This window comes from Diceros bicornis, chromosome 40 (genome assembly GCF_020826845.1).
Source record: "Diceros bicornis minor isolate mBicDic1 chromosome 40, mDicBic1.mat.cur, whole genome shotgun sequence".
Taxonomy (NCBI): Eukaryota; Metazoa; Chordata; class Mammalia; order Perissodactyla; family Rhinocerotidae; genus Diceros; species Diceros bicornis.
The window spans coordinates 12,060,246-12,078,194 of NC_080779.1; the positions used below are offsets into that span (position 1 = coordinate 12,060,246).

The 17,949-nt window shown below is 43.9% G+C and overlaps 1 protein-coding gene across 1 annotated transcript in view; it reads left to right on the forward strand.

The window, feature by feature from the left end:
• Window positions 1-17,949, forward strand: part of RFX8 (regulatory factor X8) — a 56,352-nt gene that overhangs the window by 22,151 nt on the left and 16,252 nt on the right. Inside the window, exons 5-7 of the mRNA XM_058534660.1 lie at window positions 10,944-11,007; window positions 15,012-15,122; window positions 15,728-15,781. Of these exons, the coding sequence (XP_058390643.1) occupies window positions 10,944-11,007; window positions 15,012-15,122; window positions 15,728-15,781 (229 nt within the window). The remainder of the gene's footprint in view (window positions 1-10,943; window positions 11,008-15,011; window positions 15,123-15,727; window positions 15,782-17,949) is intronic.

The following is a 17,949-nucleotide window of genomic DNA, read 5'->3' on the forward strand; positions in this document are numbered from 1 at the left end:
CCTCGTTGAGACATCCCTTTTCCACCAACAGATAATGAGGAGACCCAGCCACAGCAAGTGGCCTGGTCCAGGAAGCCTCTTTGTCCTGCACCCCACCCAGAGGCAGCTGGGGAGCACCAGCAGAGGGAACCCCTCCCCCATGGAGAGAAGTCTCCCACCCAGCCTGGGAAAAGCCCTCCAGCCCCCTCAGGCAGCACCAGCAGGGAACCCCAGTGGCACCAGATAAACCAGGCAGGCCAAAATATTATATTCGTATCCACAGCTAAGATTTACTACAGAGACATAGTAAAGATACACAGTCGGATCCTAAGGGAAAATAGGCAGAGTCTGGAGGAGTCCATGTGCAGGCTTCCTCATGCTCTCACCTTCTCGTGAGAGGTCACACAGAGCACACTCCTTCTGTGCAACAAAAATACAGCAACGCACGTGGGATGTTTCTGCTCAGGGAGGCCCATTAGAGACTCCACACTCAAAGTTTTTATTGGGGGCTGGTCACATAAGCACCCTCTTCCCAACATGTGCCAAAACTATAGATTCCCAAAAAGAAGGCAGGTTATTCAGCGTAAACTATGTTGCATACACAAACAGTCTAGGCACGGTGAACCACTCTTATCAGTTTACTGTTGACTGAGAACACTCCGGGAACCAAGTTCCCAGACGCCAGCCAAGGGCCAGTCTGGCAAGCAGGCCTTTCTACGGGTAGCAGGCTCGGTACTGCTGTGTTATCTCTTCTCTGCACAATTGCATGACCCTGTGAATATACTAAGAACACACTGAATGGCACTCTTTAAGTGGGTGAATTGTATGGTATGTGAATTATCTCTCAATGAAGCTGTTAAAAAAAAAAATCCCAGCAAGATTTTTTGTAGACATAGACAAGCTTATTCTAAAAGTTATATGGAAAGGCAGAGCCCTAAAATAGCTCAAACAACCTTGACAAAGAAGAACCAAGTGGGAGGAAACAGTCTATCTGATATTAGGTCTCATTGTGTAGCTACAGTAATCAGGACAGTGTGGTTTTGGTGGAGCCATAGACACACAGATCAATGGAACAGGGTAGAGAATCCAGACATAGACCCACTCAAATATGCTCAACTGATTTTTCACAAAGGTGCAAAAGTAATTCAATAGAAGGAGGCTAGCTCTTCAACAAGTGGTACTGGACCAACTAGACACATACGTGCAAAAAAATGAACCTCGCAACTGAACTTCACAACTTATACAAAAATTAACTCAAAATGGATCATGGACTTACAATTAAAACATATAAATATTAAACTTTAAAAAAAAATAGGAGAAAACCTTTGGGACCCAGCCCAAAGCGAAAAGTTCTGAGACTCGACACCAAAACCGTGATCTACAAAAGGAAAAACTAGTAAGTTGGACCTCATCAAAATTAAAATGTTTCTCTGTGAAAGACCCTGTGAAGAGGATGGAAAGACAAGCTATAGACTGGGAGAAAGTATTTGCAAGCCATATATCCAAAAAAGGACTAGTATCTACAATAAATGAAGAACTCTCAAAACTCAACAGTAAAAAATCGAATTAGAAAATGCGCAAAAGACATAAATAGACGTCTCCCTGAAGAGGATCTACAGGTGGCAAATAAGCACATGAAAGGATGTTCAGCATCATTAATCATTACAGAAGTGCAAATTAACATCACAATGAGATATAACTACACACCCATCAGAATGACTAAAATAAAAAATAGTGACAACACCAAATTCTGGGTGAGGATGCAGAGAAACTGGATCTTTCATACATTGTTGGCGGGAATGCAAAATGGTCCAACCACTCTGGAAAATAGTTTGACAGTTTTCTTATAAAACTAAACATACACTTACCATCCAGTCCAGCAATTGCACTCGTGGACATTTATCCCAGAGAAATGAAAACTTATGTCCAACAAAAACCTGTACACAGATGTTCATAGCAGCTTTCTTTGTGATAGCCAAAAACTGGAATCAGCCCTGATGTCCTTCATTGGGTGAAGGGTTAAACAAACTGTGGTACTATAGAATACTGCGCAGCAATAAAGAACAGCTTTGATGAATCTCTAGGGAATTATGCTGGGTGAAAAAAATCCTATCTCACAAGGTCCCATACCCTATGATTCCATTTATAAAACATTTTGAAATGACAAAATTTTTGAAATGAAAGACAGATTAGTGGTTGCCAGGAGTTAGAGACCTGGGCGTGGGGGAGCAAGAGATGGGTGTGGTTATAGTGGGGAAACATGGGGGATCCTTGTGATAATGAAAATGTTTTGTATCTTGTCTGTGGTGGTGGATACACGAATCTCCACAGGTGATGAAACTGTATAGAAGAAAATGCACACGAAAATGAGTTTAAGTAAAACATGGGAAATTTGAGTAGGATCAATGAATGGTATCAATGTCGACATCAGGTTGTGATGATGTACTGTAGTTTTGCAAAATGGCATCATTGGAGGAAATTGGGGAGAGTGTAGAGAGGAGCTCTCTGAATTATTTCTTACAACTGTATGTAGATCTACAATAACCTCAATAAAAATTTCAGTTACAAGTAATCAATCAAGCCTAATCCTACAATCCAGGAAGAAGCATGATGAGCGGTCCCGTGAAGTATCCCCCAGTCTTCCCCTGCTTGTTTCTCGGGGCCGTATCTCCAGAGGTCCGATTGTTTCTTCTGCTCACACCCATTCCCTCTTCTCACAGAGTTGGGGTCTGCCCTTTATTTCAAAGCCCTCTCCTGCACTTGCATCCGTGCGGAGGCGGGAACGGCAGCACCGTGGTTCTTCCTCTGGAGACGCATGCATTTGCCCGTCATTACCCAAACTGGGCAGGGCTCCTTAGCGGAAGGAGGCGGCACCAGGGGAGGACCGCAGCTGCACACCTGGAAGTCGTCAACCTGACGGCACGCAGGTGCATGTGCCCAGGGCGCGTTGTCACAGTCGGCTTTTCAGAGCATGTTCTCTGTAGCGTTTAACACCCAGAAGGGCACCCCCAGCAAACCACAGATGAGTATTTTCATCGTTCCCTAAAGTGGAATGCCCCAGTGAAGAAGGCATTTGTCTACTGTGCAGCAACTGAGGCCTTATTCACAAAAACTTTCCTTCTAATGTTTGCCTAAGGGAGGAATAGGAATTTGAAATTTTGTTTGTGTTGTTGTTGTTTGTTTTCGAAAAAAGAGTGTACCTTGCTAGGAGCGTCTTAGGGAAGAATACACACCTCTCCAACGGCAATCCTGAGTCATTAAGCTGTGCATGGGCTGTTCAAGGGCACCTTGTTTGTCTTTTTTTTTTTTGGCCTAGACTTTGTGTTAAGGAAAGAAATGGAAACACCAATGAGAGAGATGGCCAGGAACCGGGGTTGGTAGCAAAATGGTGGCTTTGGGAGACTTCACTTCCTCATCACCACCACCACCACGCACTGCAGAGAAGCATATAATCTAATTAAAATAAATTAAGTCTCAAGATAAGCCCCTATCTCCTCCCTATTTTCTCCATATTGCCCCTCCTAAGTCCCATCATGTCGAAATTCCGAGGCCCAGGTCTCTGGCACCGTCCACCCCACCACTTCCCTCCACGGCAGCAGAAGCAGGAGGAGGATGTGATCCTGAGCCGGGGACCCCGGCGTTGGACATCCCCTTAACTGGACACTTGAATAGGTGGCCAAGGAGCAGACCCGGAGTCCTGCATGTCGACAGCAGTCGTTTTCCCCAGGGTAGAGTGGGGGTCGTGGGGAATCTCACTAAAAGCGGCTGAGGCAGCGTCTGCCCTGAACCAAGGAGAGACCAAGGTTTGGTTTTGTAAAACAAATGAAAAGCTTGAGGCCATTTTTTTTTTTGAAAAAGGAAAATGACTATAAATATACAGTGTGCGCCATATGAAAAGGACCCCTTCACAAAATCCAGAACGTTTCCCTCCCTGCCCCCTTCTCCAGGGTAACATAATTTTACAGGGACTAGGCCTCCCCAGATTCCAGTCTTGTTTAGCTGGCAACCAGATTGAGACTTGGACCTGAGTATAATTGCTGACCCAGAAACTCACTGAAGAATTGAGGCCAAAGTATAAAATGCTTTATTATTGTCTGGGGGGAAGCAGGGAAAGGAGTGTGTGTGTGTGTGTGTGTGTGTGTGTGTGTGTGTGTGTGTGTGATTGTCACATCTAGAGAAACAGCTCTGCTTAACTCACTTTTATTCTCCACCTCTAAGACAAAATCCCTGGTTAATATGTTTCAAGGAAAACTTTTTGTCGTTTTCCAAATACATGAATCCCCATTCTATCTAATGTAAATTCTGAAACCAACTGTGCAGAGTCTCATGTTTCTCTCAAGATATATGGCAACTAACCCTTGCCCTCATCCCTCCCCCAACACACACACACACACACACACACACACACACACACTCACTCAGCTTTTCCAACTTAGCATATTAAAGGCCTTTAAAAAGCTTCTAAAATTGTGCCTTCCACATTCCCTGCCTTTGTTCTCCCATTCCTTTGTTCTTTTGCCAGCTCATGAGCTCAGGGGGCTGCCTCGGCGGGCCCTGAGCCTGCCGAATGCAGGGCTGTGGGTCCACAGCTGGCTAGTTGTGCCGACAAAGCAGAAAGGCAAAGGACTCATCTTTCAGACCGCACGCCCTTGAGGAGAGCGAGTGCACAGGGAGCTGCCAGCCTGGCAGTTGCAGGCACCACAGACCTATGATGTCAGAGAGACACCAGCGGTGCCTTCAGAGGCTCTCCCCAGCCCCAAGAAGAGCTTCTTTTCCTTCTGCTTGTGCAGCCACGGCACCCAGAGGGGCTGAGAGCAGGAGCTGAGACTTCCTGGGGCCAGGGCCCCTGCAAGGGCTCTGATGAGCCCCAGAGGGCCTCTCAGGTACTAATAAGATGTCCAAGTTGCAACCCGCTTTTGGCCCTGTCCACCCTATGGTTTTCAAGGCTGGTTAGAGCTTGTTAATGTTTTAAAAAATATGCATTACCTGTTTGTTGTCTAGCAGCTCAAAAAACATACATGTGGAGAATTGCACCCTAGACTTCACCCTGGCTTGGGAAAGGTTTTAAAAGCAGACAACGCTCCTAAGCTCTCCCTGACCGCGGGAACCATCTCGTTTGTTCAGAGCATCCCTCACTTGCCCATCTCCAGCCGGGAGATGCCCACTACAATGCAACGTGCTGTCTGTCTGCAGGTGAAGCCTGACTCGCAGGTGCTGGGTTTTGCCTCAAGAAGGTAAATGTGAATGAGTTAGATTTTCAACACTTCCAAAGGTGTCCCCCAGGTCATCATTTTACATTTAAGTTGTTATAAAATCTAATGGGTCAGGATACAGTTAAGCAGTATAAACACAACAGCCCCCAGTGCAGAAAATGACGAATCCACGACAGTCAGCAAACTGGATTTAAAAATAAGGTTCTTCTTGTCCATTTTAAGTTTCAAAAACCTTACATCTTACTTTGTCCTTCCTGTGTGCATTATTTTTTATTGCACACATGTATATCTTACAAGACAACGTAGTGGAATAGGTCATAGAGATGAGGCTCCGAAGTCAGAGCTGGGATTCTAGCTGTACGAATTCTGTTTCTCTTTTCCCATCTGTAAAGGGGGATAATAATGAATTCTTATCTACCTACCTAATTGTTGTGAGAATTAAGGTAATACAAGGAAAGCACTTAGCAACTGCTCAGTATATTTCAATGATTAGTATTATTAGCATAATCAAAATTACATTGAATAAAGCTTTTTCCAATCATGATGACACAGGTCCTTATATGAAACCATATATTTACTATTTTAACTTTAGATAGAAAAATATTCAAGTTAAGGGTATCTTCTAATCAAAACCGAAATAATTAATTCATGTGCTTTGAGTCAGAATTGAAACGAGATCCTTTAATGACGGGAAGCCTAGGCACCTTCCCCCCGCAGTCTGACGCTGGACGAGTGTGGGACATGAGTTAGGTTTTCTTACATTTTTATCCTCCTACCTTTGTAATTGCTTCAAGTTGTTTCTCTGCTGTTAGAGTGATTTGAGAGGGCAAATGACGAAGCCAAAAAGATGTAAATGAAAAGTCTGGATTAATGACAAATGATGTCAAAACCTGAGAATGTGAATGCAAATTGTAGTTAGACTAAAAGAAAGTGAAATGCCAAAAAGCATATTAAGCGAACACTACATTTGAAAGGTTTTATAGAAAAAAGAAAGGTGAGTGTGTCCTGTATAATCATGTCTTATTCCTCTTTACGCTGGACCTTTATTAACCAAATTGATCATAAAAACTCATTAAAGTAAAATGTGCTTCACGTGCTGTGTCTACACTGCGCTGAGTGGACAATTTGCAGGGCCCCAGAAGATGCCTTCCTCCCCTCTCCCTCGAGAGGCCCAGAAAGAATCTCCAACCATCACGTAAGCCCTAGAGGACTCTGAGTCCCCGTGTTAGTGAAAGTTACAGGCTCTGGGAGCTGGAAAAGGTCTTGGGAGTCATCAAATCCCATCCCCTCCCTTTATAGGGGTGGAAATTGAGACCCTCAAGGCTAAGCGACGTGCTTAAGACCACATAGCAAGTTAGTGGCAGAGCTGGACAAGGATGCCTGTTCTATTGTGCTGTGGGAATTCTCAGCCTTCCTTCTTCCCCAGGTCTTCCTGTCTCTGCTCTCTCTCCCTCCATTCCCAGCTGATCTTTTCCGGCACCTCTTGACCCCTCTGTCTTTCCCCCGGTGGTTAAATCCTAACATCCTGGGTCCAGCCTGGCTTGGGCCCTGTGGAGCAGCAGCTGGCGGGACAGCTCACCAGGAACCCAAGTGACTTCACTGGGCGAACTCACCTCAGGGGCACTCCTGTGCCGTGGGCTTCGGCCTTTTCCTGTGTCATCATGATTTGGCACCATTAAAGCCCCTCAGGCCTCTGAGGACAGTGGAAGAAGAGCTCCTTTTGGACTGGGAGCCCTGCCTTCGCTGCAAGGCTGGCTCTGGAGGTTTGCTGTGGTTTTCTCAGAGTCATATTTCAGTGATGACTGTGCTTTTGATCACAACCTAATGAATGTCCTAAAGGACTGAATCAGAAACACATATGGGAAATGACGCAGAGGCAGTGACCTCCCCGAACACGAGGCCGTCCTGGCTGGCACCCTGAGAGCTGAACCTGTCACCTGCAATGCTGCTTCGGCCTCCTCAGCCCCACGGCCCCTGCTCTTGGGTGGCAGACCCCAGTGTGGGGAAGGGGGTACCTTTAGTGGAGCACTCGTCTACCAGTCTCACTCCCTAGCCCAGCGCAGCCAATGCCTGCAGTGTTCATTCAGCCAAGTTGGCCAGATCCTCTGGCTGCCAATGCCCTTGACTTGGACCTCCACAAACCCCCGTCTTGCCGTAGGCCGGTCTCTGGCAGTGATTCTCTGGCCCTCTGCTTTGGAGCCTGACTCTAAAATTGCCTCCTACTCACCCTCTAATCATGCATATGTTCATGGATCTTTGCTTGCGTGGAGCCTTTGAGACTAGGTCATTTTTTAAATAAATAAATAGGATCTCACTAAACCTACGTGTTGACCCACGTTTGGGCTTTTGACTTGAATTAGGGTGTTCCAAAGGTGGGAAGAGACAGCCTCGCTGTTCCTTTGTGCAAGCAAGCTGTCATCGTCTGGCTGGGTAGATGTGGGGACATTTTACAGATGACTGCATCTCCCCACGAGGTTGACAAATTTTCTCTTTCCCATTTTTGTTGTTTCCATGCTTGAAATCTCCCAATTCAATGCTACAAAATAACATAGCTCCCCAGTGAAATAATGGGATTGTGTCCCCTTGTCTGCCACACATAGGCCTCTGTATGGCAGGGAGCTCCCTTCAGGCTTCCTTATAACAGTGAGGAGGGTAACACCACCCTCCTTTCAATGGCTATTGTGTTAAACTCATATTCTACGTTGAACACATGGCAGAAACTTGAGAGTTTCATTTATAAATCCAAAATAATCGAGAGTATCACTCCCAACTGATTGGCCTGCAAAGCTACCAGAGTCAGGGTTGGGGGAGATGGAGTGAGCCACAAGATGGAGGGTTTCCCTTGTCAGGAATCAGACCTTCTAGCTCCCAGATCCTTGTTTCTGAGTATCCAAAGGAACGTCCCACGAAGACTGCTGTCATCAAGAGAGTCTAATAAGTGCTGTCCAAGTAGGGGTTGTGATAAGTACCAACCAGAGGGGGCTAACCAGTCACAAGTGAAGCTCTCCTGAGCTCATCAAGCTGCCAGTTTACAGGCAAGTAAACTGTTGAACTAGCAAGAGAATAGGCTAGGCCCCCTGACATATGTTCCCCTAACATCCATAGTTCAGCTGTCATAACCCTCAATGTCTTTACAATAATTTGTGTAACATCTTTTCTCCTCTATAGGCTATAACCTCTGCAAGAACAGACCTTGTCTGTCGCCATCACAGCTGTATCCACCAGGGCCCAGCACAATGCCTGTCACATAGTAGGCATGCAATAAATATTTGATGAATGAATGAGAGATGGATAGGTGGATGGATGGATGGATGATGGATGGATGGATGGAGCTGAATATATTCATACCATGGTCTTGTGTTTATTTTCCAAAGAAAACTTATTAGCAGTAGCATGTTAACACAATGTGGAATTGTACAGAAATTGCTCTCCTTCAAATTTAGTTGAAGAAAGCCTCACAGGTGATTTTTAAGACTGATTTTTAAGACCAGATTTAAAGGCTGATGACCATATTTTTCTATTTAAATTCCTTTTCTATTAGCCCTGAATTCAGTGAACTTTAATTTCTGACATTTTCTTCTGTCTTCTTTCATTCTAGGTTTTGTTGCTTGTTGTTTTTGTTGATGTAATGTCCCAGAATCTGTGTGGCAAGGGGCTGTTCATAAATTTACCTGGAGAAACTCCATCATTGTCCACACCTACCCAAGATATCGTTGAGACATAACAAATAGAATTCCAAAGACATTTCAAATTTTTTGCCTTTGGCTCTTCCTTGCATCATTCACCAATCCATCATCCTTCATGGAAGATGTCTATCTATCTCCCCTCCAGGTTGAACAGATCCCATGTCCTGAAACTCTCTTGTCATTGAGCAGTCCAAAGTACAATTCTCATTTTGATAACAACTCTTACTAAAAGATGAAGAGGGTGGCTTTATGGTGGGTTTGTATCCAGACCCTGACTCTATCTGCTTGTGTTGAAATAGAGTATTATAGTTATCCCCCCACTCTCCGAAAGTAGAGCATTCCTGTGAAACCTTTTGTAGGCTGAAATGGCATAAAACAAAGCAATTACCATTAATTTGTATGAGAAAAATTTTTGAGTGTTTCTAGACCCCAAAAAATAATCTACCAAATCATACCAAATAACACATAAAACCTAAAATAACATGAACATATAGTAAAAACAGGGATGAAGTGATAAATACACAGCCTAAATAAGGTAGAAATGATGTCTGAACAGTGTAGTTTCGCTTACCAGAATTGCAAAGACAGCGAGCACACTGGAAGGCTGAAACATGGTGGTGGTGATGACGGTGATTAGGTTGAGTCGTCAGAAGTTGGGATGGTGGGCGGTACAGGAGACTGGGGTATAGGAGAGAGAGGAAGAGGGTCATCTATTAACATCTCATCACCATCTGAATGCATCAGAGCAGGCGGGTCAATAATGTCTACACCTTCTTCTATGTCTGTCTGCCTGAGTGTCGAAGGTCGAGCTTTGTTGTCTTCTGTGGCTGATGTAGAAGGCTTGAAATACGACAGTATGCTTGTCTGCTTAGCCTCTATAATGGCTCACTGCAAAACAAATGCTGAACGCTATTTTCACTATTTGTCTTTTTCTCGTAAAAGCAAAAATCGTCTTCGGATTTCTTTTGGTTAACGAAAACAGGTACTAATGTAGGTCTTTCGTAAAAGTGAAATGGTGTAAAAGTGAATTTTCAGATAGCAGGAGAAACCTGTAAGTGGAGACATGGATCAGACGGGTATCAAGTATTCTGCCCAGTTTTCCAGGACTTGGGTTGGAGGATGGACGGACACAAACCTTCAGAAGAGAGCTCCTGGGGCTCTGGAGAGGCTGGGAAGGGATGCAGGGTCTTCATGTGGGAGATGAAAGCCATTGTCCTCCACCTCCCCTCCGACTCTCACCCCCTCCCAGGCCATCCCTGCCTTGAAGACCATTGCCTGGCTTCCAGAGGCAGAGCGCTGGTCTGCTGTTCTCTTCTCTGTGTGTTTACGTAGAGTTGAAATGATCAGGTGTGAGGATGTGCATTGACTTGGAGCGGACAGAGCAGACACAGCTCTGAGGATGGCGGGGAGACTGGGAAGGAGATGCCACCACCTCTGGCATCCAGCAAACACACATACCTTGTGCAAATAGGGGGTCTCTGGGCTCCCAGTTTCTCAAATGCCGCAATTAAAGGCAAAATGTACTGTATTGCGTAGATAGAAATGAATCTGTTCTCCATGATGTATAAACATCTCCAGTATAATATATGAATCCAGGAGGCCTGGTGAAGTGGAGCTTACATCTCTAGTATTAATTCTCAGTTTCCTTGCATTAATTCTCAGTTTCCTTGCTCTGTGTAGGTGCTCTCCTACATCCATCCACTCAGAGGATATCATCGTTTCTAAATTGATCATTTTAAAAACCCCAAATCAGAAAGCATAAGACTTCATTTCCATGATAATTTTTCTTTTCTTACAGGAGCAAGTTCTACCCATGATGACATCATATCCTTACTTCTGAAGGGAATAAACCTTTAAAAATAAATACGTGGTTGTCCTAGTTACAGAAATTGATTTTTTAAACTCCAAGCAGGTGATAATCACCAGCTGTGGATAGAAAGTTGGAGGAGGGTTTTGAAATAAAAGTTGTACCCCCATACAAACAACCTCACTGCAAAAGAAACTTCATTCTTATGCTCTGAAACGGGGCTTACTAAAATCATTTCTGTTATCTATTCTGTCACAGTGGAGACGTCGTTGCCTTTGAAAAATCCACTAATTTTAACAGCATTATCCAACAAGAAGAAACAGTGAGTGTTGAATAAAATAGACTTACTATAATAGACTCTGAAATATTTAATAATTGCGTAATTAGATGCAACTATTTCCCTGTGTGTAATGTTATGTGTAGCCCTGAACCACTCACCCATTCGACCAGGATTGTAGATTGTCACCATGTGCCACGCACTGTGCTGGCACAGATGAGGTTTCTTCCCTCAAGGAGCGTACTGTTCTCTGCACATCAGCTGTTTAGCTGTGTTTCTTTTACTACAATTAAAAAGGATGTCTAGATTGTTAGCAATAAATCTATGTGAAAGTACCTCTATATTACAGCTATAGCTCTTTGAATTAGGACACCAGGATGATTAATAGCTAATCTATGGCATAGTGAGTTGAATTTTCGTTAAGTTGGTTAAGACGACATGATGGTACTTTGATACTGTCTTGATGACAAGTGTCATTGAATGGACAACCTTTTAAAAACCTGTTTTGTGACCAGCACTTTTGAGGGCTGAATGGGGTGTGAAAAGGAAAAAAAGGAAAAACAAACAATAAAACACCAAAACCGTACTCCCTACACTTGAATAGAATACAGTTTCATAGTTGGGGAGCTAAGATAGACGCGAAACGACTGGTGTGCTGTTGAATGGGCAATGCGGGCTATAGGTGGTCTGGAAAGTCCAAAGTGGGAGGGAGGGAGAAAGGTTGTGGTGGGCCAGAGCGAGTAGGGAAGGCTTCATGGAAGAGATAGCCTGTGTTCATTTCCTATTGCTGCTGTAACAAATTAGCACAAATTTAGTGGCTTAAAACAACACAAACTTATTATCTTGCAGCTCTGGAGGTCACAAGTCTGACACGGTTCTCACTAGGCTAAGACTGAAGTGTTGGCAGGGCTACATTCTCTCTGGGGGATCTAGGGGAGAATCCGTTCCTTGCCTTTTCCAGCTTCTAGAGGGGTCACCCAGATCCTCTTTCAGAAGACGTTCATCTTGAGGGTGCAGCTTGCATACATTCTGGGAGGTGTACGGGCAGCGAGGAGCTGAAAGTGAGGATGTTCAGGGAGTAGTAGACGCTGGGAGAGGTCCGGGTGAGGGACAGCTTGTCAGTGCCAGGTTGAGGAATTTGGATTTCACCCAAGAGACTGTAGGAAACATTGAGGCATCTTCAGAAGGAGAATGACAGAATATGTTTGCTTTTGGGGTGATAATTCTGGGAGCAGTGTCTTTCAGGGATGCAGAAAGGACAAAAGGCGAATTCATAGAGTAACTCAGGGGAGGCAGATGGTGCCTGGAGGGGCAGGCGATGACAGGAAGGGTCCCCCATCGTATCTCCAGGGGCTGACACACTAAAGGCTGGTGGAATAAATAAATGATAATCATTCCAATGACATTTCTTAGATCTATTGAAAATCCCAAACTGCATTTAATATACCTGGAAAATCTAAATAGAATTTCTCACTTTTTTCTTTGTCATTTTGCTGAATTATTTCTCTAGAATAAGAATCCTTCTAATTCTTTCCTGAATGCCTTCTCCTGCACAGTACAAACTTTAGTAGTTCTGTACCATACGTTCACTTCAGATTTCTGATTGTTTATACTGTGAAGAAAGTATGTCAATTCATGATTTTTTAAATATTTTTTTTTCTGAAAGACCAGTTCTTTTCACAGAAAGAGCCCTGAGGTTATTGACCTCAGGAATGCATGAATTTGCTTATTATTATCATCTTTTTTGTAACAGCTTACATTTGTATTCTTATAATACTACATTTTCAGATGACATCTTCTGAACAGGTGAGACTGTGATGTATTTGCCATGTTGAAATATAGAGATTTCTGCAGAGTTAGACAGAGAACAGTCTGCCTAGAGCTGCAGTTCTCCACTCGAGCGTGCATAAGGCTCACTTGGGAAGCTGGTTAAAGGGACAGATTTCTGGCCTTATGTGATTTACAAGGGCCCTAGGGATATGAACCTCAAGGACCCCAAGGATTCTGATCTAGATGGTTTCACGACCACACTTGAGAAATACTAGCTTTGATAATAGCAGCCTCAGCGTCAGGAGAACGTTGATGAATACAGGTCGTCAGGGTGTGCTGTGGAGAAAATGGGTGTAGTCAGAATTTTGCGGTAAGAGAGGCTCGTCCAGAGTTGGAATTGAGGATTCCTTGATTCTTCTCTAATAGAAGCACTGATGGTCAGACCAGTGAACTTCATGGAATACACCTATCCTTCTTCTTTTTTCGAGGGGGGTGGGGGGAAGATTCACCCTGAGCTAACATCTGTTGCCAATCTTCCTCTTTTTCCTTTTTCTCCCCAAAGCCCCAGTCCATAGTTGTATATCCTAGTTGCAGGTCCTTCTAGTTCTTCTATGTGGGACGCCTTCTCAGCATGGCTTGATGAGCAGTGAGTAGGTCCGCACCTAGGATCCGAACCTGCGAAGCCCGGGCTGCCGAAGCGGAGCACACGAACTTAACCGCTTCGTCATAGGGCCGGCCCCAGCCCCATCCTTCTTGATGACCAACCTGAGCATCACACACTCCCACACACTAGGAGTGCTGTCCATCAGACGACTCTGCATGAAGCCCGTGTTCTAAAGTGGCGGGAATGAGGGTTGAACAGGACCCCATGGAAACCAAACAGCACTCAATGGAAATGGAAATGGAAATGAGCTGTCCCTTTTCTGTGCTACTACTTTATCTGTTTATTTAGACATCTATACCCCTACTTCATTCCAAAAATATTAACAAGGGGGGTTTAACTTGGCATCTTAGCAGTCTTAAGTGCATAATATGCGTTTTTCCAGGGAGAGGGTCGTTGCTGTCATGAGATTCTCAAAGGGGTTCAGGACCACAAAAGAGTTAAGAAGTACAGATTTTAGTACACTGAGAAGACTGTTGAGCATGATCTCTAAGTCCACATAATCCTCAATGTGATATGGGTTCATAATGAGGGAGCATCAGAGAAGGAGGAAGCCAGTGGTGCCTGTCTGGAGTGTGTGCAGCGCTGTGTGGGATGGTGGCTCGTGCCGCTTCTACCCCTGGGGGTGGGTGCAGGCGGTTCAGAAGGCCACTCTGTCCTCAGGTGGCTTGTAGACAGGAACATACTGCAAACCCACATGAACGATCTACTAAGCAAGATGTAAGTGTGTAGCTCTCGGTACATAAGAACTAAGAAAGCTGAGGATGAAATACTGGCCCTGGAACTGTGCTGTCACAGAGCGAGCCGTTAGATTGGAGAGAGAACGAAGAGGAAACTCTCGTGCCAGTTGCAGTCCAACGTGGCAGCCTTTGCAGCTCAATTTCTAACTCTCAGGAATGATTTCCTGCTACTCTATTGAAATGAAAGTTATTCAGAAGTCCAAGAAAATCCTGAAGAAATCATTTAAAATAAAATTGATGTCCTGTATTCAGCCCAGGAGCGATCATGCCTTCCCTTGCTGAGAGGCGACAGCAGCATGGATGACACAAGGAAGGAATGTTGAATTTGCTTTCTGCCGTGCCACTTTTTTCTTCCTTGATGGAAATGTTTTACCATTTTGTAATTTGTTCTTCTAAAGGAAAGTCTGTGCCCCTCATTTTTCTTGTGACTTAGGCCTTGAGATTTCTGATGCAATTAATTGTTTTTATAATACGGGCACAATGACCCAGACAGGATATGGTTTTATTTCAAGGAGGGGAAATTATATGGACAAGAGTTGTAGAGATGTATTTGTGGCATTAAATTATTCATAGATAATATTTTTATTGTGCATTACTATGCAGCATCTGTAATACGTAACCACAGGAGTGATACATTTGGGTAATATACTAAACCTAACTCCTCCCTGATTACTATAGTTCATAGACTTATAGAGGAAGGTTAGTATCATTTAGAATGAAATAAGTGGAGAAAGCTGGGATCAATAAAGTGTCCAGAGGTGTAGATAAAGGGTTACATAGAACACTAATCTATAGTAGCAATGTGATTATTACATGGTTTATATGCCAGAAAATGCATTTTATTTTAAAGAAATAATCCAGGTGTAAATGGTTTCTAGTGTGAAAATCATTCACCGATAAAGACAGACCCAGTCGGATCACCTTTGTCTGAATTCAGGAGATGTCCATTGTGGGAGCAAGAACTGGCAAAAAAGTACTCCTACAAAATGGTAGGCTTGCACACATGGGGGAAACTCGTTTTTCATGTCTTTGAGGCCTAGGGCAGTAAATGTATTCTTATTTTGCCTGTGATCATAGTTGTAGGAGATAGAGTAATATTTGCCTTCTCTCAGACCTGTGGGGACCATTGTTCCCTCCTGGGCTTGGTGATGGTCAGGTAATTCAGGTCTTCACCCATGTCCTATAGAAAGGCTCCTCCTGGGACCACTTTGTCACCTTCTAGATTGAGGGCCTTTCCATGACAGAGAAGGGAACCGATATGTGGATTTTCTAGAAACTGGGACTGGGGAATATGGAGAGGGGAAATTGGGGTTTAGGGAGAAAGATATCAAAGATTGGTAGCCTTTATAGAAGGTGGTACTGACCCTGGAAATATATGAGTTATAACATCAAAACTGAAGCTACATCAATTTCAGGCCAATAAGTTATGCCTTACTCCACATAAATAGCAAACGTGGCCCCAAGGAAGAGCCCAGCTACTGTCATATCAGAATTGCAACATGAGCAGCCTCTAAGGGCTTCAGAAAGTTCTTTGAGGATCAGTTCACTCTTGAAGTCACCTGCGAACTGAAACAATTTTCCATATCCTTCCTAGATGGCCTTTCTTGCTGATGAATACTGCAACTATTGTCAAGACATTTTGCAAAACGTGAAGAACCAAGAACTTGCAAGGGTAGGGTTTTATCTATAAAATCCAAGCATTTATGATTCATTATTAACCACTTTGCTTGAAAAGACCCCTCCAGCGATGTCTAGTGGTAATTCATTGCACTGAAGTGCTTAGAATGCAGCTATTTTATAGTTAGTGAGTTCTTGAAGGGGATATTTTTATTCAGTTTAATCATTTGGAAATTTTCCAAGGTTCTAATATGGATAACTTTACCCTTTAAATATAAATTCAGCTATTTTTTTAGATCCTGATTCCAGCTGATATTGAATAAAATAGTGGTAATATTATTCACCCTGGAATTTTCAATAATGCTAAAGAGCCATTTTATTGATAGATGCTAACTCAAAAGGAGCAAGATGTTGAAGCATGGCGATCTGACATAGATATTGTAATGACTGGATTTTTATTCTAGAACTGGCTGTGGAAAATGTGAATAAGTCTTTTACTCGTTTTGAATTGTATCTTTTGCAGTAGAAAATAGAAATCCAGGGAAACAAGTGCACATTTAAATGAAAGGCTTTCTGATGCTTCAGTGTTCTAAGCACTTCAACTTTGGGTGATGATACTCATTCAGCAGCAGCACAGTTGGTATGCGCTCAGTGGAAAGCAGTATAGTGAGGGAGAGACCAAGACGTCTGCAGAATGGCCCCAGTCCTATTAATGCAACGTTATAGATATCCACCCACACTGGATAGCTAATATATTCCTTCCTTCCTGCCTTCATTCACTCGTCAAATATTAACTTAATTCTTAACCCTGTGACCAGCACCATTTCTGGAACTAGGAAGGTAGTCTCCATAAAGCTTGAGAAGTTTATAATCTGGTACTAAAAGGAACAATATAAACCAATAAATATGATACACTGTAGCAACGTCTAGAATAGCAGTAGGATTAGACTGTTCTGGGTGCCCAGAAGAAGATTAACAGAGGCGGCTACAGAGTGCTTCCAAGAGGAGGCCACATTGCTGCTGCCTCTAGTAGAAAAGCAAAGGTTTGGCAGACACAAAATGGGGTAGGAAAGAAATTCCAGATAGAATCAATGGTGCAGGCAATGGCAGCAAGATATCCACAGGCATGACGTGATAAAAAGGTCACTATGGCTGGATTTTATCATCGCTACAGGGAGAAGCCAGAGGGGAGGTGGGAAAGTGGGCTGGACCTAGGAAGGACCTCATATGCCCTGCGAAGAATTCTGGTTTACTGAGAAGACAGTGGGGCTGCAAGTGGCATAAGATCACCATATCGGAGCAGAGAGGGTGGTAAGGAGGTTTTGTCGTAGTCAAGGTGTGAGACGTGAGGAGGGTCAGATCTGGAGCAGTGACAATGACATCAAAGAGAAAAAAGGACAAATTAGAGAAATGTTTCTGAAGCAGACCACCAAGGTTGGATGACTTTGGACTTGGGGATGAGGCATTTAGCAGAAATAAGCCCGTGGTTGATGTCTCATTCAGACCCACCAACCCCGAAAGGCCACCATCCAAAGTTACCAACCTGAGAGTAAAAGGATTAATATGTCCTGCTCACCCCACTATTGTACTTTTTGTTTAATATCCGTGAGTCTCTTTGGAGACATCTTCTCTAGAATTCGTGCCCCCACAACAGGATTTCAAATCAGGGCCCATCATCAGGTAACGCAAGAGTTGGCCCCAACTCCCTAGACAGCCTGCACGGGGAGACTACCTCCCTGCCTGGAGTCATTGGCAGGTCCTGGTGTCAGGGCTGCGATGCCTCAGAATATTTGAGCCTGCAGAAACCCCAAAAAGGCAAGAATCTTTATTAGCTGACAACTCTGGTTGGCCACCTAGTTCAATAATGGAATCTGAAAGGTCGCCAGGGGAAAATAGAGAAAAGGAAGGAAGCTGCCATTTTGTTCACTTATAAAAGTTGTCTGCAAAATCTCTAAAGGCTCCTCTGTAGAATCACAGTCCCCTTCTGCTTACACAGTCCTTAGGTGAATTCTAACTTGATGTCAAGGAGGAAGCCTCCTTGATTACATACTGTTACACCTCTTTCTGAGCTGAAAAATAATTGAGGAGGTCAATCGGTCAATGAACACTTATTTGAAACTATGGTCTGTGCCCCTGTGGCCTGATCCTTACCCTATTATAATCAACAGGAGCCCCCTTGTGGTCAGAGATCGCCTTCCT